Consider the following 23,601-nt stretch of genomic DNA (forward strand, 5'->3'; position numbering starts at 1 on the left):
AGCTGGTTCACACAGATTGCTGGCCCACCCCAACCCTACTGATCCCCAAAGTCTGGGTCAGGGCGGGCCGTCTGCACTTCCACAAGCTCCACTGCTGCCCGGCGTGGGGGCCACACGGAGGGCGGGGGGCTGGGCAGACGTTCTGCTCTGGAGGCGCACAGGGTCCCTGGGTCCCAGCCCTGCTTTGGGCTTACCCTGCTGGATCCTCATAGGACCTTGTCTTTGGGGATCAGACGGAGATTTGGGGTTTTCACCTTAGAGGACAGAAACACAAGCCTGGACCCACAGTTCAGGCTCAGAGGCAAGGACAGTTCTCTCTGGGAAGGCCGGGGGCCAGGCAGGCTGACGGGAGACCCAAAGGCCAGAGTAACCGGGCTCCATTCTCCCCTTACACAGCGGAGGGCAGGCCTCTCTCTGATGGGGCTACCGCCTGTCGCAGCTTCCAGATCCAGACTCACACCTTGCTGCCATATACCCACCCATCCTTGTAGGATGAAACCAAGGACTACTACCGTGTGTGTGAGAGAGAGAGAGGGAGAAGAGGGAGAGAGAAAGAGAGAGAGGAACAGCATTGCAGGGGATTAGAGACTGCTAGAGACTGCATTGCAGGGTTGGGGGGGGTGGGCAGACAGAATTGCAGGTTACGTTTTCCTATCAGCTCTGTCCAGAGGCCCTACTTCCACCCTGACCCAGCACAGCCAGAGAGATGAGGGCAGAGGCTGTTCAGGATATGCATGGACTGCCTGGGACAGAGATGAGTCATGGAAGCAGGAGAGAGGGCCTGGACTCCGTGCCACCAGCGCTACCGGGCTTCCTTCTGCAGGGTGCAGCAGTGGGTATGAGGGCAGCTCGTCCTTCCCTGGGGGACTGGCAGGTCCTGCGCCAGGATCTTGGAACTGGTGCTCCCATCCCTGCAACTGTATGTCAGATTTTATCAACCTGTTGGAACAAACACCAGTCCGGTTGCCATGGTGATTATAATGGCTTGGTAGGAAGAACTGAGACTCTGTAGCGGCTGTAAACAGGAAGTTAGGAGGGGCTGCTGCTAGGGGAGGAGGCCCGGGCTTGCACCACCCACCCATGCCCTGGGGGATCCAGGGGTGGGGCCAGTGGCATAAGAGGCACCAGCCCTGACACTAATGAACTAGCCAGATGGCAGGAGCCTCCCCTCCCCCCATCCCAGACTTCACCACCATTCTCTGTAGACAAGTGGATGGAGGCCCAGAGAGGGGAAAGGGCTAGTCTAGGGCCACACAGCAACAGGCTGGGTGCCAAGCTGAGCCCTGAGCCTGTTTCCCTCGGAAAGGATGAGCCCCAGGACTTCCCTCCACACACACTTCCAGGGGCTGGAGCGAAGGTCCCATCTGTAGCTGATCCCTTCATTCTCCTCACCTGTTCTGAGGCTGAAGTCAGGCCCACCTGAGTCAGTGTCACCCTGGCTTCTCTGCCCCAGACCTGACAGGGGTCCTGGGCAGCAGAGCCAGGTGCCCGGCTTTGGAGGTGGGAAGGGGGTGGAGAAAGGGTCACATCGCAGCAGGTGGTAGGGCACAACACTCTGCCTAGAGGTCTGGGCTCTGGAGCTGGTGGGGACGTGGGGGTCATACCCTCCAGGCTTCTGACAGGAAAGTTCCTGGCAGGTGTGTTTGTGTGTGTGTGGGGGGGGGTGGCAGCTTTCCCTCCTAGGGCCAGGAGAAAAACACGGGCTCTGGATAAGCACTATGAAGGCCAATGCGGAGCCGGGGAAGGCTGGCTGGCACAGGAGAGGACACCTGTGAGTCCACCCCTCCCCTCACTACAGGCTTAACTAAGCCACCAGCTCACTCTCCTAGGAATGGCAGGCCCCGCTCCTGGCAGTCAGGGTCCTCCCATGGCCCTCTGAGCCTCAGCACCCGGCTCCCCCACAGAACAGGCATCATTCTTTGCACAGCTGAGGGCTGAGATGCCCGGGTCCTGGGCTCTGAGTCCTTCCTCCTTGGAGGAATGGAAGGGGCAGCAGGAGCACCCAGCTGACCTTTCTGCAGGAGGGCATCCTGCAAGAAGGGTTGGGTGGGCACCTGGAAGGGTAGAGCCCAGTAGTGAGGAGCCCGGGTCTGTGCTGTGACTTTGCTGTATTTTCTAGATCAGGGAAAACGGCCTCCTAACAGAGGCCGGAGACTTTGGGCCAAACTGCTGGAGCCAGTTGTGGGGCCTGGGGCAGCAGGGAGGATGGGACCCTGGTACTCCCGCCCCGGAGAGCCCACAGCCTCCCCAGATGGGGTCACAGCTGGAAGCCTGCACCTCCTGGGCCCCAGCCCCACAGGTGCCCTCAGGCTCCTAGCGGAAGCTGACTCAGGACTGTGAGCCCTATCAGTGCTGGGCCTCCAACCTGCCAACTTGTCTTCGGTCTCAAACTGGAGGCGGCTTATGGCAGGGCTCGATGTGGGAAGGCCTTGGGCCAGCAGGTCAGGGAGCAATGTGGCCTGCGGGGGCAGACAGGTGTGAGGACACAGCAGCGGCCCAGCCAGGGCAGTCCAGGAAGAACAGGGGACCCACAGCCTGGTCAGACACTTTGGGCCTCTGAGCAGTCACCCCTGGGGAGATGGAGTCTGAGGGCTGGCTAGCTCATCCCGCTGTGGTCAGGCTCCTTGCTCTGCACCCACGCGATGGCCAGCCCAAGCCCCCTCCAGCCCTGGAGACAATGTCCCAGAGGCCCCATCAGGGTGAACTGAGAGCCTGTGTGCACCGTGGCTGTGAGGATGGTGCCCTGCTCCCCGAGGTCCATCTAGGTGACAAGCACAGCCCCAGGCCCCCAGCTGGGAGGCCATGCTCCAGCAGGCCAAGGCCCGTGGCCAGCACAGGTGTGTGCCAGCCATGCCTGCCCATGCCAGGGTCTGAGGGCACAGGAGGGATCTGATCACAGCACCCGGGGACATGGAGAGGCCTACCTCCCTGACCACAGCAATAGTGAGCAGGGGGTGGCCTGTGTGGGAGGGGGCAGGAAAAGGACACACCCTGCAGGCAGCAGTTTGTGGAAATGTTTTAATTAGAGGATTCTTAGATACAGTGGTTAATCTATTGCCCACAATTCCTCACTAATTAGGCGCCTCATGCTGGGAACACAACTCTCTTCCCTTACAGTAGAAACAGAATGATCACATTTCAAGTTCTCCTGTTACAAGATTCACATCTTTGTTAAGCCAAGAACTGTGGCACAAAAGGACATTTCATTAGCCAAAGTCACGACAATGTGCTAGAAACATCGATTACTTTAGAATGCTTTAACTAGAAAATATATTGCATTTCCATATATATTAACCATATACATGTGTAACTATTACTAAGTGTAATTCAGTCATTACAAAATAAGACATTCTGGGAGGGGCTATACACATATGACCCACTGCACCCCCCGCATAAGACCCTCTGCATCAGAAATCATGAACATCAAACCGAGAGCTCAGAAACCCGACAGACATCCAGCTAAGCAAGTGAACAAGGCACTGGGCCCTCGGGCCATGCTGTCGCTGAGGGGGCCACATCTCTTAGGGTGAACTGAAGCACCCCTTCCTGGCTGACCAGCTCTCCTTGCGTTCCTCACCCCTTTGGGGACCATCCCCGCCTCAGTCTGTATGCCAGAACCACAGGCAGCCTGGTTCTGACAAGGGTCCTTGGTGGGAGGGGGAGGCTGGGTGATACAGGGCCAGTTCTGGACCTCTGTACTTGTCAGCTCTGTGCTCACCGGGACCCAGAGGCAGGTCCCCTCCTGTCACTTTGTCGTCATGTACGTACTTCCCCAGAGCCAGGACTCGGGACTCCTGAAGGTCCATCGTGGGCTCATGCTCCAGGGTTCTTTCTGAGAGCAGCCTCCTTGGGCTGCCAGGTTCAGAGCGTTTCAGGAAACAGAACAAGGGACAGTGGCCCTCGGAGCTGCTGGCTGGGGGTGGCCCGGTGCCGGAGACTACCTGCACCCAGGGTGGGGACTAATGCAGCGAGCACGGAGGGCCAGGATGCTCCATGCAGAGGCCCAAGGGCAGTGCCAGACGTGAGGCTACGTGCCATGGCTCAGCCACCCTGGCCTGGGTTTAGGCATCTCCTCCCGATGGCTCAGGCAGAGTGCGCTTTAGGAGAGTCTCGGCACAAATTCCAAGTGACCAGATCTGAACTCGTGCTCTGTAGCCCAAAGGCCCAGGTGGGGCGGACAGAAACCCCGGACACACATCAGCTCTGTACACAGCACTATTTACAAAGGACCAGGACAGGGGCCGCGCAGGACCCAGGAACAGGCAGCGAGACCTGCTGGGGCGAAGGCGGTGCTCTGTGGGGCCTGCAGCTGTGGAAGGGGGTGGGGAGACACCCCTGAGGCTGCCTCCTCCTCATACTTTTAATGACAATAATGCAACAAAAACCTTTATATAAACAGTTTATTTACTCTAAACAGCAACACAGACAAAACGCCATATAAACACAAAGGAAGTGATGCGAAAACAAGAGGCTGGCTGACTTTGGATCTGAGGCTTATAGCAACACAACCCGGGTTCTGCGGAGAGAAGGACAGAGGCGCGAGGGAAGGGAACAGGCTGATTTCCTGTTCTTACAGCCAGCTGGAGGGTAGTGTAGCTCTGACAGGGGAAGCATGCCGCACCCGCGAGCAAAGGGAACTAGCTCCTCAGGGACTCATTGAAGTATAAAAGTTTATCATTTTACAGCAGTTGAAATACTGACATCAATATTAAAATAAAAGCAAGTTTTACATAACAATCAAAATACAAAAGACTGAAGGAAGAGACCCTGTATGAAAAACTGGGCATTCAGCAAGTGGAGAACTGTGTACCAGTGGCGGAAATGGAAAATGGCGCCCGCCCACCTCCCCTAGGTGACTAGTAACTGAATAGAGCAACGCTAGATCTGCAGATGTTGTAAACAAGTTCTTGCCAAACCAATCCCTTCCTTTTGATGTTGCCGCAGGTCGCTGCTTATGAAGGTGCAAACTTCTTGGCTTGTGCTCGAACCCTTTTCTCATATTCCACTCTGTTTTGGCTGAGGAGGTCAAGAGAGAGACGGATTAGAATAGCTGGGCTGGAAGTTCAGTCTAACCAGTGACCAGCAGGTTTCTCCTGTTTGAAACAGTTAGTCATTCTGGAGAGAAAACATGGACTGCTCATCTAGTCTTCGATGACAGACAGACATCGGGTGGGTTCCCCAGGGCACTCAGACCCGGCGTGAAGGTGTGGAGGCGGGGCAGCCTTCGGTGGGCGGAGGGGACCTTGCTGGCACTGGTGTGAGATGAGCTGCCGAGGAAAGGGGGCTGGTGGGCACTGCCCCAGGCCAGGGGAGTGCAGCAAACCTGCCATCAGAGACAGCTGCCACCAGGGAGCACTGTGACCTTGAGGCCCTTGGGTACATATTTATGAACAGGGCTCCTTGACACCCAAGTCAGAGGTGTCGTCACTGCTTCAGGGGCTGGTCAGGAACCTGCCTTGGAGCTCAGGCGCAGTGCATGCTCTCATATCTTAAGCAAGCCAGGCTCCTCCTAAGCTGTGCTCGCAGCAAGTATGGCCTCTCAGAGCACTGGTCCCTGCCCACGGCACAGGCCCCAGGGTTGAGGCACAGAGGGGCCAGCAGAATTTCTCTTAGCTCTGCCCAGTGCAGATGACAGGATCCGGTACCCCAGGCTTCCTCCCTAGTGTCTCTGGGCAAAGGCGGCAATGCCAGCACCAGGAGAGGCAGAAACTTGCCTGGAGCCTGCCCTGAGCTGGCACGGTGCCCAGGTGCACAGTCCCAGGAGGCCAGTGTCAGCACCATGCCTGGCCGAGCGCCAAGAGTGAAGGCCAGAGGACAAGCTTCTACAGCCCAGGCCGTGCTGTGAGCAGTCTGCGCTCCTGTGCTTCCACCCTGGCCAAGGGCCCAGAACCCCAGGGTGGAGGCAGCTAGCTAGGAAGGCTCTGGAAGGAGCTGGAGGCAATAGCAGAGGCAGCCCAGTCCAGCCCTGCCATTTACCAAGCGAGGCCTGGCACAGGGTGTCTGCTTAGAGCACCTGCCAGTATAGGACATGCCCCGTGACCTTGTGAAAACACAAGAAAAGAGGTCTGAAAAAAGAGAGTAAGCATATTTCACAAAAGGTGCTTTTAAACCAGATGTGTACAGGAGAAATGATGTCTCATTCCAGTGAAGTAGTGTATGATGCCACTGGCACGTAAGGAGCCCGTAGTACAGAAAAGATGCTCCAATCCTGAGTAGGCACCAACTGTGAGCAGCCATTGGCACACAGCAGTAGCCCGCTGAGCCCATGCTGCGAGGCTGCAATACTACAACTACACAGTGAGCGCCATCGAGGCACACACACAATGTACCACTCACTCTGCCACACACCCAGCCTGGCAGGTGCTCTCTAAGCCAGCAACAAGACACTGTGGCTGTGTGGGCCGTGTGACCAATCGCAATGGCTCAGCTCAAATACCAAGAACCCAAGTGGCCCTATCTACAGAGGCGCAGGCTGACATGGCCTAATGCAGACAGATGTTGCAGTGAAAACTACACAGCATCCAGTTCAAAGGTCAAGATACGAGAATTCCTGAAGTTGCTCTTGCACAGCAGCCAAGTAAATCCAAGGCAGCTCCACTGGAATCACTTACAGCAGTGTTTCCCAAACTTCTAACATATGTGTACCCCTTCTATAATTTTTGTTACGCTGAGTACCCCTCGTACTCATGAGAACGTAGAATTAGGCGCAGCTAAGCACGGTGCAGTGCATATCCCCACCAAACTCCGGTGCAACGCGTACCCCCACCAAACTCTTCCCGTACCCCTGGGGGTACGCGTACCCCACTTTGGGAAACAGACTTACAGCAATTCCCCCAGCTGGGAGGAGAAACTCAGACCCTGCCCAGGAGGGGCTTTCCACTCTTGGCCACCAGGGGGCACCCCGGGCCAAAAGTGGGCTGGATCCAGGAACTTAAAGCCATTTGGGGGAGGGGAGGGGACACCTCTTGCAACCTGGTGTTTCTCTACAGCTCAGAGCTGCCTACCCATTGCAATTCCAGAAAGAGCCCCCTCCCGCCCACCAGCCAGCCCCGCGTACCAGGTTTAGCTCCATTGCTCACACTAAAAAGTACCAGGCCCTCTTTTCCAGAGCACCCAGGTGACCAAGAGCAAGTCGGAGCGCCACTTCCCTAGTGGATCATGCCCTTGGAACTGCCATACCCAGGCTGGGCCCAAGGAGGGCAGAAGTGGGAGGTTGGTGGCCTCTTCCTCCACACCCTCCTTTTGAGCTGAAACAGGCTCCAGAGGCACAGGGTTTGACTGGCAATATCCCATAAGGGGCAAAGTAGTCCAACAGGAGCCCATGTCATCTGACTGCCTCCTGCCAACCCCCACCAACACGCTAACCACACCAGCCCTGTCCGCCCATTCTTACCACCACAGGCCCTTTGCACATGCAGCTCCTCAGAAGCCGCCCTGGCCACCTTGGTCCCTCCTTTTCCGCACTGACCCCAGGTAAGCTGCCGGGTGAGCTGTGTGCAGGCCACCCTCCTAGGCTGCTGGGAGGGTCAGGACCCCCCACCCACAGCTCGCCTACTGCTCCCCTTCTATAGGCAGCCTAGATGGGACTTCTGGGGAAGGCCGTGCAAGCTGATCAGAGAGGTCACGGCAAGAGGGGCCAGATCACTAACCAGTAAATTGTGTAGGCCTCTGCTTGAGCTGGATCTTGAATATTTGGTTCATTTAGAAGTTCCTGTATTCCTAATAAGATCTGTGTAAGAGAGAAAAACAAAGCAAGGTGGGAGGTCAGCAATTCAAAAGGCAAACTGGTCCTGAGGAAGGTTGAGGCGAGGCCCTCAGGCTGCATACCTGCTTAATTGTGATGGCTGGCCTCCAGTCCTTGTCTTCCTCGAGGATGGACAAGCACACAGTGCCCGAAGGGTACACGTTCGGGTGAAATAATGGTGGTTCAAATTTGCCTAGACCACATGGAAAAAGGGAAATGTATTTTGGTGACAGCTATCCTACAGGATAATGTCCTGATGAGGCCCCCCCCCCCCCCCCATCTCCCTGCACTTGGAACACCTTGCTGGTCATCAGGCATTTCCCAAAAACCTGCTTACAAAAACAACACTGGCCACAAGGCAGGAGGAGGTGGGAGGAGATAGGAGAGGAACAAGTGTGCCTTCCAATGGACTCAGATAGAGCCACATCACTCCCAGGACCTGCTTCAGGACGGTGAGAGTCAGAGCAGAGCCCCAGGCAGCCTCCCCAGCCAGGCTGGACTCGGGAAGATGGGAAGGGGCAGGTGAAGAGGTTCTAGGGAACCAGCCAAGGTCCTTCCAAATGAGAAAGAGTTTATTTTCTTTTTAAAAATTAATACATATGTCTTTGTCCTTTTTTTCTGGCGTACTTTCTCTCTTTCTATTTCAACATTAATTTTACCTAGAAAAGTGTAGCAAGTCTAGTACAGCCTGATGAATTACAATCTACTAACATCAACAGCTTCTCAGAAAACTTCACACATCGCCCACTCCCTTGGCCCAACTAAACCAACCTGCAACCCCTGAAAGTACGCCCTGAACTGTCTGCGCACAAACCACAGGAGGCTCTCCCCACTCTCACTCATGGTCACGTCCCTCACAGGCAGTGGCAGTTACTCCTGTTGCTGCACAGCATCCACTAGGAGACTGGCCGCCCACGACTTGCCCACCTCACTGTAGGTGCACATTTGAGTGAATATGAACAAAGCTGTGATTGTTCCTGGATGTGAATTCTGGTGCACATGTGCATTTCCATGTGGAGATGCGGATCACAGGTGTCTTGTGTTGAATATGGACAGATACTGCCAGTTTCCAAAGTGGCTGTACCCACTTACAACTCACTGCTTCACAGTATTGCCAACACTTAGTGTATCAGCTTGGATTTTAGCCATTTTTTTCTTTAAATATATTTTTATTGATTCAAGAGAGGAAGGGGGCAAGAGAAAGATAAAATTATCAAGGATGAGAGAGAATCAATGATTGGCTGCCTCCTGCACATTCCCTACTGGGGATCGAGCCTGCAACCTGAGCACGTGCCTTTGACCAGTATCAAACCCAGGACCCTCTAGCCCACAGGCTGACACTCTATCCACTGAGCCAAACCGGCTGGGGCCCTGAGTCGGCCATTGGTAAATGAATTGTGGTTGCCTCTGATGGCTCTAAGTTGTATTTCCCTGATGACCTCTCAGGGGAGCACCTTTCATTTACTGGGACAAACTGGCTACTTTTTTTTGAGAAGTTCTTGTTCAAGTCTCTTGTACACTTTTCTATTGGGTTGTCTCATTGATTTATAAGAGCTCTTTACTTATTCTGGATACAAGCCTTCTGTCAATTACATGTCTTACAGAGCTCCTCCCACTATTATTTTGCATTTTTGCTTTTAATTGTATATTTGGTGAACACTAGTATCTAGTTTAAATTTTTAAAAAAATATATATTTTTTTTCGCCGAGACCGGTTTGGCTCAATGGATAGAGCGTCGGCTTGGGGACTGAAGGGTCCCAGGTTCGATTCCGGTCAAGGGCATGTACCTTGGTTGCAGGCATATCCCCAGTGGAGGGTGTGCAAGAGGCAGCTGATTGATGACTCTCTCTCATCGATGTTTCTAACTCTCTATCTCTCTCCCTTCCTCTCTGTACAAAATCAATAAAATATATTTAAAAAAAAAATAAAAAAATAAAAAATAAAAAAAATAAAAAAAAATATATTTTTTTATTGCTCTCAGAGAGGATGGAGGAGAAAAACATCAACAATGAAAATCATTGATCAGCTGCCTCCTGCATGCCCCCTACTGAGGATCAAGCCCACAACCTGGGCATGTGTCCTTGGCTGGGATCTAACATGGGACCCTTCAGTCCACAAGCTGATGCTCTATCCACTGAGCCAAATCAGGTAGGGCCCTAACTGGAATTTGATCTGATTTATCAATCTTGTTTCTTAGCTAAAAAAGTGTACCAATGATGAATACAAGCATTGCCTAAGCCCCTCAGCCCCACTTCCGTCTCTCCTGGCTTCTTCCATATGAAGCCTCCTCCCACCTCCTCACATCACTCACTGCATGGCCTGTTGACCTTCATAAAAGGACTCCAGCATAAGCTCCTCTGTGTCTGGCTCCCTCCACTCAACATCACATTTGGGAGACTCATTCCTGCTGAGCACTTACAGCTCCCTCATTCTTGCTGCTGCACTGATTTACCCATTCTATTCTGAATGGACACTTGGGTTGTCTCCAGCTTTTAGCTTTTCAGACAGAGTTGTCATAAACATGCTTGTTCATGCCTTTTGGTGAACATGTGTATGCATTTCTACTGACTATTTTCTTGAGTTGAACAGCTGGGTCCTAGGGTAGGGATAACTTTAGCTTTAGTAGACATGGCAAGTAGCTTTCCAAAGGAAATATTCAAAATTTACTTTCTCTAATGCACCTATGTGGGCTTCTGCTGCTCTGCAGCCTCAGTTATCTGCCTGTTCACTCTTTGGCTATAACTGGTAATTTTCCGGTAATGAAGTTAGGCACCTTTTTTTGTGCTGATTGGCCAGGTGGACAACCTCTTGTCAAGGGCCTGTTCCATCAAATGGCTGCCTTTTTCTTATTGATTTGTAGAGGCTCTTGACATATACACTAATAAAAGAGAAATATGCAAATTGACCATCACTTTGCAACATCCACCAGCCAATCAGGAGTGGATATGCAAATTAACCCAACAAAGATGGTGGCAGCCATGCACCCCCACCCACCAAGCAGCTCTGAGCTGTCTGGGCAGAGCAGCTGGCTGGGCGGGGTGGGACACCTGCTATGAGGGGGAGGGCAGTGGGCTGAGGGAGCTACAGGAGCGGAGCTCGGGCTGGGGAGAAGACTGAAGGACGCTGCCAGAGCCAAGGCCTGGGTTCCAGGTGCCGGAGAAAAACTGGTGACGGCAGCCAGGGGAAGGAAGGCCTATCACAGGAATCTTTGTGCAACGGGCCTCTAGTATTCAATGTAAGTATTGATACACAGATACAATTTTCTCCCCTCTTCACTATCAATGGTATCTTCTGGCGAAGAGATGGTCTTAATTTCAGTGTAGTCCAATCCATCATTTACCCCCTCTGGGAGAAAAGCACTTTTTATGCTTTCCTGGTTAAGAAAGCTCTGCCTACCCAAGTCATGAAGACATCCTCCTGTCTTCCTCTAAAAGCTGTACTGTCCCATCCACCTTCCCACTGGGCAGCACAATCCACCTGGTCTATAGGGGGAAACTGAGTTCTCTATTCTCCCACTGGGACAGTCGGCTGTCCCAGTCTGTGCATTAGAAGATCACCCTCTCTCCCCATGCATTGCAGTGTCTCCTCTCATAAGTCACTCCACTGTATACCTGCGTTTTTCTGGATTCTTTGCCATCTCAACTACTGTGTTTCCTTCGGAGGTCTCAACCAGATTCATGTCTTGCCTGTCCTGCTAATGGGTCTTGGTACTTTTTACCCACTGAACCCCAACTTAAGATGCACCATTCCCACCCTCGCCTAGAACTCCAAGAGCCACAGCAAGTCTTGGCACTCTGCACTTCCTACATTTTATAGCCTGTGACAATTTCCACAAAAATGTGCTCGGATTCTGACTGGGATTACACTGAATTTGTAGATCAACTTGGAGAGACCTGACATCTTCATAACAGCGAGCCTCCTGATCAATAAACTCGGCCCATCTCTCCAGTTATTTGGGAATGAATGTCCTTCATTCTCTCAGAAATGGCTTAGTTTTCAGTATAGAGGTCTTAAATGTCTTTTATTGGGCTTACTCCTAGGTACCTGATGCTACTATAAAAGGTATAGCTTAGAAACTTTCATTTGCAGCCCTAGCTACACTGTATCACGAGCGGGAGAGATTTAGTGCCCCCCCCCCCCATCCTGAGTTTTTAAAAAATATATTTCATTGATTTTTTACGAAGAGGAAGGGAGAGGGATAGTTATAAACACCGATCAGCTGCCTCCTGCACACTTCCCCTGGGGATGTGCCTGCAACCAAGGTATATACCCTTGACCGGAATCGAACCTGGGACCTTTCAGTCCACAGGCCGAAGCTCTATCCACTTGAGCCAAACCGGTTAGGGCTCATCCTGAGTTTTGCTAAACTGTATCACGCTGGTCTACCTGTGACCCTGTTTTAAACATGGCCTTGGCGTTTTCTTTCTGCTGCCTTCTCTGTTGGCTTAAGTGTGCTATCCATCCAGGCTGTAGATCAGGGGTCTTCAAACTTCTCTCATTATGAGAATCACCTGGTGGAGGTGTTAAAACACAGATTCCCGGATCCCAACTATAAGAAGTGCTATCAGGAATCTGTGTTTTAACACCTCCACCAGGTGATTCTCATAATGAGAGAAGTTTGAAGACCCCTGCTAGATGCAGGCACAGAGTTGGGTGTGAAATTTTAAGAGATGACAGGTTACAGCAAAAAGCCCCCTTTTTTGTAAGGTTCTGAATGGTGCTTCTCCTGCATGGCCGTCCCCATCAGGGGCAGGCATGTTGTGGCCTCATCCCTGACCAGCACTGAGGTTCAGGAGCTTCACCTGGATCTCATCAACATTCATGCCAGGGTCTGGGAGCTTCCCAGTTGTAGAGCGAAGCCTGGAGACTTGGTCTGTTAGGTGCACCTCCCACCCTGGGGCTAGAAACAGTCAGCTCCACAGTCAACCATAAGGATCAGTGTGACATGGCCACAGGGATCAGAGCAGCGGGGCCACCCTGTGTGGAGCAGAGTGTGAAATGACTGATACCCCGGAGGCCAGCTCTCTGAAGAGGACTCAGATCTCTGCTGGAGCATGATCAAAGCCAACCTTTGAGGACTTCGTTGTACTTACATTTCGGAGGTGAGGAAGGATAGTCATCTTTGAAGAGCATGCGTAGTTTAAACAAGCCTCCTTCCCAAGGGGTCTGTTGGAAATGAAGCTGTGATTAGATGTGCCGCCGCCTCTTACTGCAGGGGCCCAGGAGGAGAGAGGCAAGCTGCTGCTACACAGCCCCCAGTAACCTGCCTATAGCCCAATGACCCAACAGGACTGGCGGGACCTCCATGAGCCCCAAGGGCCAATGGGAAGGAGTCCTCCCTGGAGAAGGCAGACAAGCAGCCCATGGCGGGGTTCAGGGTCTGTACCTGAGCAGCCAGGTAAGGACTGAGTGAGCTCAATGCAGATCCCCTCCCCCAGGGCCCGCCTGTCCCTCGTCAGCCTCCAGCTCTTCAGTCCAACTCTCCTTCCCAATTGGGAGGGAGCCGGCTACAGTCCACCAGCCTCACTCACCCTAAGATAAGGGGCCATGTATGAGTTCAATGGAGGCTGGGGTGCATGCTGGGCCCTCAAGAGTCTCAGTTGAAGCAAACCCAGACCACATTTTCTTGTGGACAAAGTCCTAATCCTGCAGGTTCAATGCAAGGGAAAGGAGTCAAGAAAACACCATGGCTGAGCATCGTGATTCTCATGAGAGACCATGCAGGGGAAAGTAGAGGCAATGAGGCCTCAGCAAAAACCAAAAGCCTCAGAGGTCTTTCCTTCCCTTGGAGTCACGGGAAGAGCCATATGTTTGGCTGTTGGAGACCCTCACTCCCTAATGCCTCAAACGCACTGGTTCTAACTGGCCCAGATACACTCAGCGGAGCCAAGAAGGCACCACCTTGGAGGACTGGGCTGTGTGTGAAGGACATATGGGGCCCCATGCAGCCATCATAGGTGGCCATGGATTTCTAACAGTTCAGGCTCACATACCCAGGAGTATTGCTGTCTGGGCTGCTCCAGTCTCAGCACATCCAGGATAAACCTGAAGGCCTGCATGGCACCTACAGCCCCTTCTCCAACCTTTGCTCCCAAAGATGCAGCAGGATCTGGGCCTACTAGCCCTGTTGCAGCTCAGATCCTTCATCCAGAAAAACTGCTGGGGGTGGCCGAGGTGGCACCACATGTCATACTAACGTTGTGCCACCATTTCATGTCCCCTGGCCTGTGTGATCATCACGTTATGCATTTTGAACCTAAGTCCTTCTGAAGGGTAGAAGTGTTCCCAGAGTCCACCCCACACCCGAGCATGGTGCTCCTTACCCCTTTCTTCCCTGGAATGGCACACTCCCAGTTCATGAGGTTCATCGTGCCGTCGGGGTTTTTTGTTGGGACAGCTACAAAACCCTGAGAGAAAACCACACACAAGCACATCAGCTCTGTGGCAGCTCATCTTGGCTGCCCAAAGGGACCCTGTGCCTCCCACCCCTGTCAGGGAGAGGATCCACTGAGCTACACGAGGAAATGAAGCCTTCCTTACAAATGGGTGGTCTTTTCTCCAAGCTTTCCTCTCCTGGGCGAGTCTGCTGAGGGCGATCCCCGACATATTCAAAGTCCTAAAAGAGACAGCAGAAATGGGATCAGAAGGAAAACCTGGTTCCTTCAGCCCCTTCCATCACACCTGCCCAGTGAGCAGATTTGTTTCCAAGAAAAGCGGTAAAGTGAAGGCTCTCACATGGCCCAGAGACCATGTATGCGCTTAGCAAGTGGCCCCTCCCAGTGTTTGGACAGGCATCAGGCCCCGACTCTGGCCTTCTACAGGCAGATCACCAGAGAGGCCTGGGCCTCCTGGACACCTCCATGTGGTGCCTCCCTTTGTCAGTGCCTAGCCCCGGGCTCCCCAGCACACCCCTCAGGCTCCGTTACACGGTGACACAGAGGTTCAGAAAGGCGAAGCCACAGGCTTGGGTCTCAGAGCTGCCAGGTGCTGTGCAGGCAGGGATGCCGAGTCCTCCCAGCAAACACCTGGCACCGTTGCCCCACACACAACACTTTAGTCACACCCAGCAGTGGGCGTCCAGCCCTACCATCATATACACAGAATGCTGGCTTGAGACCTGGGAAGGGCAGGGATGAAAAGCTTCCCTCTCCTGGTGCAGGGATGTGAGGTACTGTCAGGCCCCTAACTTAGAAGCAGGGCTCAGAATTCAGATTCAGGCCTAGCCAGGATGACCCTTATTCTTGAAGACAACCAAGTGGAAAAGTGCACCAGGGCAGAAGGCAGCTCAGCTGCATTGTGGACAAGTCCAGAGACAGCTCACCTGGCCCCGCAGCCGACAGACCCACGTGTCACCAGTGTCCCGGCTCTTTCCTCTGTCCCCTCCACTCATCCTATCGCCCCACCCCGGCACTTCACAAACAACTAACGGATCAAGGCCCGTCTCCCATTTACGTTGGGAAAGGCAACAAAAGTGAAGCAGGCCAACAGAGCCCAGGAACTCCTCAGGAGCACCAGGTAGGAGCGAAAAGACCTCAGCAGGCCTGGACCACACACTCCGAAGGCTTAGCGCCGTTAGCTGTTCAAACAAACAGCCTGGAGCCCTCAGATAAAGCACATCTCCGGGCACACCAGACAGACTGCAGGGCAGTGAATCTGCAGAGGTGACATGGTCACAAAACCTGCTGAAGAATTTGACCCCAAGTGTGCTTGTTGAACGCAAAGTCCTGGAAACACTGAAGATACCTTGGATTAAGTCCATGCATTTACCATAAACAAGGCTCTCACAAGACAAACGGTGACCAGCAGCTCCCCCAAGCCTTCAGCTTTATACTGAGGCTGGCGGAGAGGTCTCCTCTCTACCCTTGCAGGGAAAAGGCCCAGCACAAGTGCCCGAGTACAATGTGGGGTGCCCTCCACAACACAGGGCTCTCAACCCCGTGTGCGAAAAACACCCCTCCAGCAGGACATCGCTCGACAGCAGCCGTGCCTTCCTGCCCAGCCTCCACACAGGCCTGTTCCTGAGACAGGAATGGAGGTCCGGAAGAACCTGCCCCTTAAGACTGGAGCCTCAATGCAAACCCAGGTGCTCTTCTGACCAGTGGGTGGGTGGCAGGGCTACTTTCTCTCCTGCGCTTAGTAACTACTATTTCAACCTTCCCTACCACCCACCTCACCCCACCCCTCCCCAGGCTGATCTACAACTCGCTCAGCAACCCAAATCTCGCCCTTCACCCCAGTATCCACATCACCTGGCAGTCCTGCCCACCCCCTGCCCCTCACCCCCAGGCTCAAGGCTCGCACTTTGGTGGATGAGGTGTTAGGTCAGCAGGCATCAAACGCGCATCCCAGGCCTGAGAGGCCACCATGGAGTCGGGAACTCTGGAAGGGCCCCAGTGCTCTGGGTTTGGGGCAGCTCTTGAACCACCATTTTCCCAAGAAGCAGGCACAGAAGAAGGAGGGCTTGGGATTGCCACTGCAGAAAAGCAGTCGCCTCCAACCCCACCAAGGAACCCAGGTCTCAGGAACCAGTTACTATATAAACCGCCAGAACAACTGGATGTGGTACATTTTCAGAAACAGGTATGCTTAGGTTATCACAAGAAAAGTGGGGGGGAAATCAAAGCCCTTCAGTCAAGGGCATCAGGTGACAGATGACCAATTGGGACTGTGGTCCCTACCTCCAGCACTGTGACTCCAGAACACACCTTTATCCAACCTCAAGATTAAGTCCAAAGTAGATTAATTCCAGGCTTGCACCAATAGAACTGCTCACTGCACCACACAACCCCAAGCTCTGGTCTGCCCATTTCTTCCCAGGGGGTCTGACCAAACCAGAGGTGAGAGCCTGACAAGAGAGCCTGGGGTGTGGGCTCACAGGGGAGGAAGCGCTGGAGATGCAAACAGCGCTATGGGGACGAGAGGCACTTGCTTTCCAATAGTGGCCAGGCAAGCACAGTCTCAGCAACCTGGCAGGAGACGTTCCAGGGAACACGGTCCTGGTGGGCCAGAGGAGAGCGGGAAGGGGAGGCCTGCATGAGGGATGTGAGAGCCTCCAGGTGGTGTGCAGAGGAGCAAACCAGCAGCTTCTGCCAGAAGTGGCAGTGACAGTGATGACTGACTGGGAGGCTTGAGTTGTAGCCCTGATGTTGGAAAATTCATCATTTCTCGGTTTCTCTAAGTCTTCCCCTCAACTGGTTCTAAATGGCATGTTAGCCACATCCCCACCTCCAGGTTCGAGGGCACAGCACATGCCAGCCTCCAAAGTACTGCCCCCTGCCCCCAGAGGGCAGGCCCCTCATCGCAGGCCATGGCAAAGCAGACAGCACAGGCAGGCAGGATGCTTCTGCTGAATTAACACAAAAGTTCAGTGACCAAAGACAAGCAGCCTGGTAAGCACTGTTTAAGTGAGGCATAAAACTGGCTTCTGAAGTCCAGGCCAGCTCTGGACACTGAGCAGCCATGGCTACCGTGCAGGGTCACACAATGCTCAGAGGGGCTGAGGCCAGCAGGGCGATCCCAAGCACCTGCCTCCTGCTGACCCTGAGCCAGGACCCGCCTCTTCTCCAGGATGGAACAAAGCTGCACATGGAGACCCTGTCCTAGTGTCTCGCTGTGGCTGTCCCAGATATGAAAGGTTAATAATGAGCAGCAGTTCCAGGGAATGCCAATGGACCAGGTCAGGCACTAACAAGATTCTTTCCACCATCAGGGCAAAGAGCTACAGGTGTTTACCTGCAGTGTCCCAGGCAGACCCGAGTCTTCAAGACGGTGCTTCCACTCCTGGTAGCCTTTCCCCGTTCAGGAGAAAGCAGCCAGTTTGTTACATTTTAATTACAAAACAGAAGCGCTCATTCAGAATCCCACTTAAAACTGACGCTGCCTTCCCCAACAGAGAGAAACATAAGGAGCAGCTAAGGCTGCAACTTGTAGATGCAAAGATAAAATATCTATGAACTACTGGGGACGGCCTGCGGGACAAAGGCAGGGCTCGCCAGGCTTAGTGGGGAGGTCTGCCTTGAACCCTTGCTTCTAAGATCAGTTCTGCTGGCTGACAGCAGAGACTTCGGACCTACTTACTGGCTTCGCGAGCGCAGCAAGTTGTTCATCTCCCCCAACTTCAACTTCCTCGTCTGTAAATGGGCGATGGTGCCCTGACCCCACAGGTGGCCCAGGTTGAAACAAACACAAACTCCCTCAGGGGGAAGGTAAGCGCTTTGCCAATCTAAGCACCCGGCCTCTGCCCAATGCGGCACTTCCTGTTCTTTCTCGTGGAATCTCCCAGGATCCCAGGCTGTTTCGGAAGCAAGGTCCCAAACCAGGGGTCTCACCAAAGACACAAGAGCACGCACAATTCACCCCTCAAGCACCCGAAGGGTCACAAGCAAGTCAGGACAAACCAGTACCCATCTCCTTTGTCTGATGGGTATGTGCTCTACCCAAAGGTAACGATTCCTTACAGTTAGAGCTACATTTACAGCTATCCACTTGAAAAAGAAACAAAGCTAACTTAGCAAACAGTACAGTAACTTTGCAAACCGAGGAGCTAAGCATGCTTTCACAATATACAAACCAAACCACTTAAAAAAACTGATTTAGGAACGAATGCAAGCCGTGATCCTCCTTCCCTTCCTTTCCTCCTACTCACGAAAAGATCAGTTCCAGCTCCCTTCGACGGGTACAAAGCAATCTTAAAAACAAAAGAAAACTCTCCCTCCAGCGTCCCACCAACGGCACAAGTGGAGCTCTCTGGAGGCGCAAAAACACTCAAGACTGGTTTTGAATTTTAGGCATCATCCCCGCCTCCCCCACCCCCAATCCAACCAGCAATTTTGCAATCCAAGACTTTTAACTCTCGCTTTCTCGGCCCGGCTGTTGAGCGCCACAGGTTTGTGTGCGGACCCGTGACCCAGGAAACGCAGGTCCCTCCACGGAGGGAAAGCTCCTGTCAATGCCGCCTCGCTCCCCGGCCGCACCGCGAGCCCACGCCGGAGGGGACGCCAGCACTTCCACCAGGGAAAGCGACGGGAGCACCGAGGCCGGGCCGACGCCGAGGCCGGGCCGGCTGGGTGGCGCCGTAGCCCGCGGCGTCAACAGCTCCCAGGCGGACGGTTCCCGGGCGCGGGGTCGGGGTCAGGTCGGGGGGCGCGCAGGAGGCGCGGGTGGGGGCCCAGGGGACCGTGGGTGGAGGAGCCCGGCCCGACGGCGGCGGAGGCCCGCGCCGCCGAGGCCTGGCCCCCGCCCCGCCGCCGCCGCCCCCTGTGCGCCTTCCACCCGGGCTCACCTAGGGCGGCCGCGGCCCGGCGAGCGAGGCGGACGAAGCGGCGGCGACGGAGGCGGCGCGGCACTTCCTTTGTCTCGGGACTTCCCTCCCGAGCCCGCTCCGCGCGCAGCCCGAGCGCTCCGAGGACCCCGGCGCGGGCGGGGCGCGGGCGGGGCTTGCGGGGTCTGTCCGTCGCACGCCTATATCCCGGGCCGCCGCCGCCGCCCGGCGTCCCTCGCCGCCCTCGCCGCCGCATGCCACGTGCTGCCTGCGCCCCGCCGCCACGCGTCCGCGCCCCAGGCTCGCCCGGGGAGCCCAGCCGGGGGGCGGCTTTCCAGTCAGGCGGCGCCCCGGACACCTGTGCTCTTAAAGGAGCCGCGTCCACAATGTGAGGGAGTGTCTGCAAATTCCCCTTTGCGATGCGCGCGTCCACTCGAGGACACGCCGGTAAGCAGCGGGGGAAGGCGGAGACCGAGATCTCCAAGGGCTCCCCGGATGCCCCGCGGTCACCTTTCCGGGCACGAATCCCTTTGGTCTCCTTAGGGCTAAGGCCCAGCGTTGGGGGACAGAGACCACCGAGGCCTAAGGAACCCCCAGAAGCGTCGCAGCACAGTGGCGAGACTCCGCTTACGGCGCCCTGTGAAACCCGTTTTAATTGGCCAGTTCGGAGCGCTGGGTGGGGCGTATATCGCATTCATCCAATGAGCTGGCTCGGTACAAACGGCCCCGAGCGGGCCTGATCGACGGGAAGAGAAGTGCAGACACTCCCTAACTCTGCTGCTGGCCCAGAGGGAGGGGTTCCGGGGCTGCTGGTGGGCGGGGGAGGGGCCAGCTGGGAGGTACCCCCCACACACACCTAACCCCCCCTCCCCCCCCAAAGCTGCAGTCAGGGTCTGTGCCACCCCTAGCCCCCGTGGGAACGCAGGCCCTCCTTGGTCCCGCTAGGCCCCTCCCGGTGGAGCCGCCCCCAGCCCCAGCCCAGCTCCCCATGCCAGCTTCGCTAGCCAAACCCCAGCTCTGGATGGGGAGAGGGCGCCTGATAGGCCAGCCTGGTCAGCCTGTCTGTGGGCGTTTTGGGGTCAGGCAACAGTGGGGTGAGGAGGGCTTCTGGGCACAAGAGGCGGGTCCAGGACAGCGGAGGTTACTTGCTTTCACTCATTCTTCTTTTCTCTCTCCCTGCTTCCTTCCCCTACCTAGACTCTAGCAGGCGTCTTCAAACTACGGCCCGCAGAGGAGTCTGATCCGGCCCGCCAGGTTTTTTGGGCAGTGAGCGCAGCCGAGGTGTTATAGTAGGAATTAGTAGTTCATATAGTCCAGCCCTCCAGCTCTCTGAGGGACCGTGATCTGGTCCCCACTTTAAAAAGTTTGAGGACCCCTGCAGAGTCTCCTATTTGGTCTGTGCTGACACAGTTGACCTCCCGGGACAGGGACCACAGGTCGAATACTCTATGTATGGCCCACATCTGGCCCAGTGCTCTTAGCAAATGCTGTGGATGAATTCCGTGTGCTCTCAGCATTCCTGTTACTCTGGGATGAGGCTGGCGGTCTTGTGGGTGTGGTGGCTCTGCTGGGCTGAAGAGGGGGTTTGATAGGGTAATTCCTGATCAGCAGTGGCCCAGAGAGCGGGCCTGGTGGTAGTGGCCAGGGTCTCAGGTGACAAAGCCAGAGGACCTGACCCCCTTGAACAAAATGCGAGCATTCTGAATCCATCCCAGAGTCTCAATTCCAAAGGTGCTGCCCGCTTCTGGAGTTCCCTAGGCGGGGCCTGGGCTGGGGACGTGGCCTCCATCCTTCCCTTCAGCCAGGCAGCTGCAGTTGTCAACGTTGGGGTGCAGGATCCTCAGGGATTTGTGTGAGTCACCTGTTCTCGGGGCTTCCAGCTTTTAGTTCATCGGTGGTCCTGGAACTGGCATTGTAACAGTCGCCCCAGGAGGACCTACTGCACAGCACATGGCTGCTGAGCTACGTTTGAAGAAAACAGCTTCCTGCTGAGGCACAAAGGTCTCTGGTTCCCCCTCTTTCTCATTCGGATTCCAGGAGGTTTGCACAGGCTGCATGGGGAATGCACCCAGCAACTAGCAGTGGCCAGGTACAAGGTGGTGGCCATTGCTGGAGTACCAGGCCCACCTGAGCTCAGCTCAGCTCAGCTCGGGGCAGAGAGAGGGTGGTGCTGACCAGGTGGGAGTGGCCTGGAGGGGTAATTGGGGTGTGGTTTGTGGCATGTGGCTGAGGAGGGCCAGGGCCAGATCCTGTGGGCCATGAGGAGTCATGGAAGGTTGTGGAGCCAGAGATACAAGACTATGACCTGGTTCCGTCTGTGGGTGGTGAGGGGATATTTGTGGCCCCTCAGCCCTGGTTGCTGAGTTCCAACCAGCAGAGAGAACTCCCATCCTGGTGGGAAGTAGTGTGAGGCGACACTGGAAGGAGAGTGTTGGGACTGGTGGGAGGTGGAGGGAGCGTTTACCTGCAGGGTGGGTTGGAGGAGGGCAGAAGGTAGGCAGAAGGCTACTTCAGATCTGGTGTCCTCAGCCCAGGAGCCTACTTTGAGCAGCCTGCACCCTGGCACACATGTTCTTTTTTATTTTTATTTTTATTGATTTCAGAGAGGAAGGGAAAGGGAGAGAGAGATAGAAACACCAATAACTTTAAATAGTATTTGCACATCAGTTTTTTAGTTATTGGCTTACGTTACTTTTAATTTTCTAAAGAACTTATTTGGAAGTTTTTATAGATCATTGATTAATAACTGAGATGTTAATACTTACTAAAATTTAATGTTTTAAAAATAATAATAACAATACAGTTGAAACACCAGCCCTGACCAGTTTGGCTCAATGGATAGAGCATCGGCCTGGGAACTCAAGGGTTTCAGGTTCAATTTCGGTCAAGGACATGTTCCTTGGTTGCGGGCACATCCCCCGTGTGTGTGTGTGGGGGGGGGGGAGGTGTGTTACAGGAGGCAGCTGATCAATATTTCTCTCTCATCGATGTTTCTGACTCTCTACCCCTCTTCCTTCCTCCCTGTAGAAAATCAATAAAATATATTTTAAAAAAGAAAAAGAAAAAGAAACACCAATGATGAGAGAGAATCATTTAAAAAATATATATTTTATTGATTTTTCACAGAGAGGAAGAGAGAGGGATAGAGAGTTAGAAACATCGATGAGAGAGAATCATCAATCCGCTGCCTCTTGCACACCCCCTACTGGGGATGTGCCCGCAACCAAGGTACATGCCCTTGACCGAAATCGAACCCGGGACCTTTTAGTCCGCAGGCCGACGCTCTATCCACTGAGCCAAACCGGTCCCGGCGAGAGAGAATCATTCATTGGCCGCCTCCTGCATGCCCCCCGCAGGGGATCAAGCCCACAACACAGACATGTGCCCTTGACCAGAATCGAACCTGGGGCCCTTCAGTCCGCAGGTCAACACTCTATCCACTGAGCCAAACCAGCTAGGGCAGCGCGTATGTTCTTGGTGATGGCTTGATCATCCATTCACAAGTCAATTCACAGCATTTATCCAGCACTCATAGAAGCCTGCTGCCATGTTGTAGACAGGCTACATGGCAGGGACCAGGGGCCACACCCACGAGCTGAGAGCTGCCCCTTGCTGACAGCCAGTGAGGAAGCTGGGACCTTGGGCCTTCAACAGCCGAATGCTGCCACCCCCAGTGAGTTTGCAGAAGGTTCCTGAGCCTCAGGCGAGGCCTGGAGAATGCAACCCCAGACTTCCACTCCTAAGCCTGGGCTCCTGTGATAATAGATGTGCCTCTTTAAAAACTAAGTTTGTGGTGATTGGTTACAGGGTAATAGCTAACTAATACGCCTGGTTTAGACAGGGTGGTCAGGGAGGTCTGTGAGGGGGTGACCTCCAAACATCTGCTCCAAGGGCTGAATTAAAAAGGAACAAGATCTATATATTAAAAAAAAAAGTTGGACCTCTACCCGATACCATGTACAAAATTAACTCAACAGTCTTAACATCAGAGCCAAAACTATAAAACTCTTAGAAGAAAACATAGGAGAAAATCTTCATGACACTGGATTTGACAATAATTTCTTGGCTATGACACCAAAAGCATCGGCAGCTAAAGAAAAGAATAGATAAATTGGGCTTCATTAAAATAAACTTGTGCATCAAAGGACACAACAGTTGTAAAAAGGGATCCCACAGAATGGAAGAAAGTATTTATAAATTACATATCTGATGAGGGGTTAATATCTGTACCATATAAAGAACCCCTTCAGCAAAAAACAAACAGCCCAGTTCAAAAATGGGCAAAGAGCCTGAATAGACATTTCTCTAATGAAGATATACAAGTGGCCAACAAGCACATAAAAAGATGCTTAATGCCTTTAGTCATTATGGAAATGCAAATCAAAGCCACCAAAAGATACTACTTCATACCCTTTAGGTGGTTATTATATTTAAAGATGGAGAACAATGTACTGAAGGTTGGTGAAGATGTGGCGATCCTAGAAGCCTGTGCATTGCTGGTGGTTACGTAAAATGGTGCAGCTGCTGTGCAAAAGCTAGACTCATTTCCTGGAGCTTCCATCCTCGGAGGATCAAGAATCTCAACTTTCAGCTCTGG

At 53.8% G+C, this 23,601-nt stretch overlaps 1 protein-coding gene across 2 annotated transcripts; it reads right to left on the reverse strand.

Moving 5' to 3' along the window:
- Positions 1 to 4,385: 4,385 nt before the first annotated feature.
- On the reverse strand, positions 4,386 to 19,182 carry UBE2I (ubiquitin conjugating enzyme E2 I). 2 transcript variants are annotated; one of them, XM_036410978.2, is made up of 7 exons: positions 19,026 to 19,182; positions 14,285 to 14,360; positions 14,068 to 14,151; positions 12,838 to 12,910; positions 7,828 to 7,937; positions 7,650 to 7,729; positions 4,386 to 5,016 (listed from the first exon to the last, which is right to left on the reverse strand). In XM_036410978.2, the coding sequence occupies exons 2-7, from the start codon at positions 14,348 to 14,350 to the stop codon at positions 4,953 to 4,955; spliced, it is 477 nt and encodes a 158-aa protein (XP_036266871.1). In that variant the 5' UTR covers positions 14,351 to 14,360; positions 19,026 to 19,182; the 3' UTR covers positions 4,386 to 4,952. The 2 variants fall into 2 exon arrangements, with proteins under 2 accessions (XP_036266871.1, XP_036266872.1); XM_036410979.2 differs by lacking the exon at positions 14,068 to 14,151.
- Positions 19,183 to 23,601: the final 4,419 nt, after the last annotated feature.

The sequence above is a fragment of the Pipistrellus kuhlii genome, unplaced genomic scaffold, assembly GCF_014108245.1.
Source record: "Pipistrellus kuhlii isolate mPipKuh1 unplaced genomic scaffold, mPipKuh1.p scaffold_m20_p_4, whole genome shotgun sequence".
NCBI lineage: Eukaryota > Metazoa > Chordata > Mammalia > Chiroptera > Vespertilionidae > Pipistrellus > Pipistrellus kuhlii.